Genomic DNA, 1444 nt, shown 5'->3' with positions numbered 1-1444 from the left:
TAGGAGCCATTGTGATAACAATGAACTCCACTATATACCAGAATATTTGAGATAAATGAGGCCACTAGCTTAAGCTGGGCCAAAATTGTGTCAAGCAACAGGATATTGATCCCAACTACACCAATAAATCGACATCAAGGTGTAGAAATGACCAAGTCAAAGTTCAGACCTCAACCCCATTGAAATGATGTGGTAGGACCTTAAGTGAGCTGTGCATAAACGACTGCCCTCAAACATCAATAAACTCAAGCAATGTGTAAAGAAAAGTGGGCCAGTGTTTCTCCAGAACAATGTGAGAGACCGTTAAACTGCTACAATAATTTAAATGTTCATTTCAAATTATTGTTGCTAAATGTGGTTCTATATGTTACTGAATTATCAAGTGTACTTATATTTCCCACCAGATTTCTGAATGTTTATTTACTTTTTTTTTTTTTTTGGGGGGGGGGGGGGGGGGGGGGGGGGGGGTGACAATATATTGAAATCTGTTTTCGTCATCATCACTGAAATTATCTGTTTGATTATTGAAGTTGGCGAGGACCACTCAATTTTTATTTAGGCCCAGTTAAATGGAAAAAAAAAGTCAATGAAACTGGCATCTTATTTGCACATCTTAATCTCAAGTAAAACTAGCTTTTAAAAAAAAAGTTGTCCATTTCGTTATGGAATGTAGCTATCCAACAATCAAAACATGATTGTTGTTGATGCTGTGCGAGGAAATCACAATTAGCTAGCAAAGATTTGGATGTCTAGACAGACTGTTGTGTGTGTTAAACAGTTTCCATCCACAACGTGATATCTACAGACAGACACCCAATGCAAGGTTAGAAAAGTAGTCTAAAAAATATTTCTATGCCATTATGGTAAAGTACTATATTTGTATTTTCTTACAGTTAAAATCATTATGTTCAATTAAGGTACATTCAGAAATAGCATATTCCACAACAGTTACAGTACATGAAATGGGTGTTCCCAGATTCCCCCATATCAGAACCATGCTCAAATTTAGCAAAATCATTTGAGAGCCATGTTTAATAGCAACTTACTGCATAATGTACTGGAAGCTTTATACTGACGCATATACATAAATGTTTTTATCCTAAATTTTGACCTCAGAGTATTCAGTTTTATCTTCATCTGAAATTATAGCCTTCTGTGGATTGTGTTGTGATGTTGCAGTGAACGACACTTTTGTGTAATTCAACTCTTCTTCTTCTTCTTCTTCTGACTCACTGCTGTCCGAGTCCCAGTTTATGTTTGGAAATTGCCGCTTTGGCTCACACATGCCAGAAACATTTTCATAATATTCATGACCACTTTGTCGTTCCTGAAAGAAAAGCAGCATTAAGTGAAATTCATTTCTCTCAGACCTTTTTCTACTCATCATGCTTTAACCTACCAAATCCTATAAATCCTACAAACCAATATGTAACTGATACTGAAG

The 1444-nt window shown here is 36.0% G+C and overlaps 1 protein-coding gene across 1 annotated transcript in view; it reads right to left on the bottom strand.

Annotated features, from left to right (window-relative positions):
* Positions 1–461: 461 nt before the first annotated feature.
* Positions 462–1444, bottom strand: part of si:dkey-24p1.1 (uncharacterized protein LOC556718 homolog) — a 31165-nt gene continuing 30182 nt past the window's right edge. Inside the window, exon 17 of the mRNA XM_060944249.1 lies at positions 462–1327. Within this exon, the coding sequence (XP_060800232.1) occupies positions 1100–1327 (228 nt within the window). The 3' untranslated portion in view covers positions 462–1099. The remainder of the gene's footprint in view (positions 1328–1444) is intronic.

The sequence above is a fragment of the Neoarius graeffei genome, chromosome 17 (genome assembly GCF_027579695.1).
Source record: "Neoarius graeffei isolate fNeoGra1 chromosome 17, fNeoGra1.pri, whole genome shotgun sequence".
NCBI lineage: Eukaryota > Metazoa > Chordata > Actinopteri > Siluriformes > Ariidae > Neoarius > Neoarius graeffei.
Note: the sequence above shows the minus strand (reverse complement) of the source record. Positions and strands in the feature narration are given on the sequence as shown.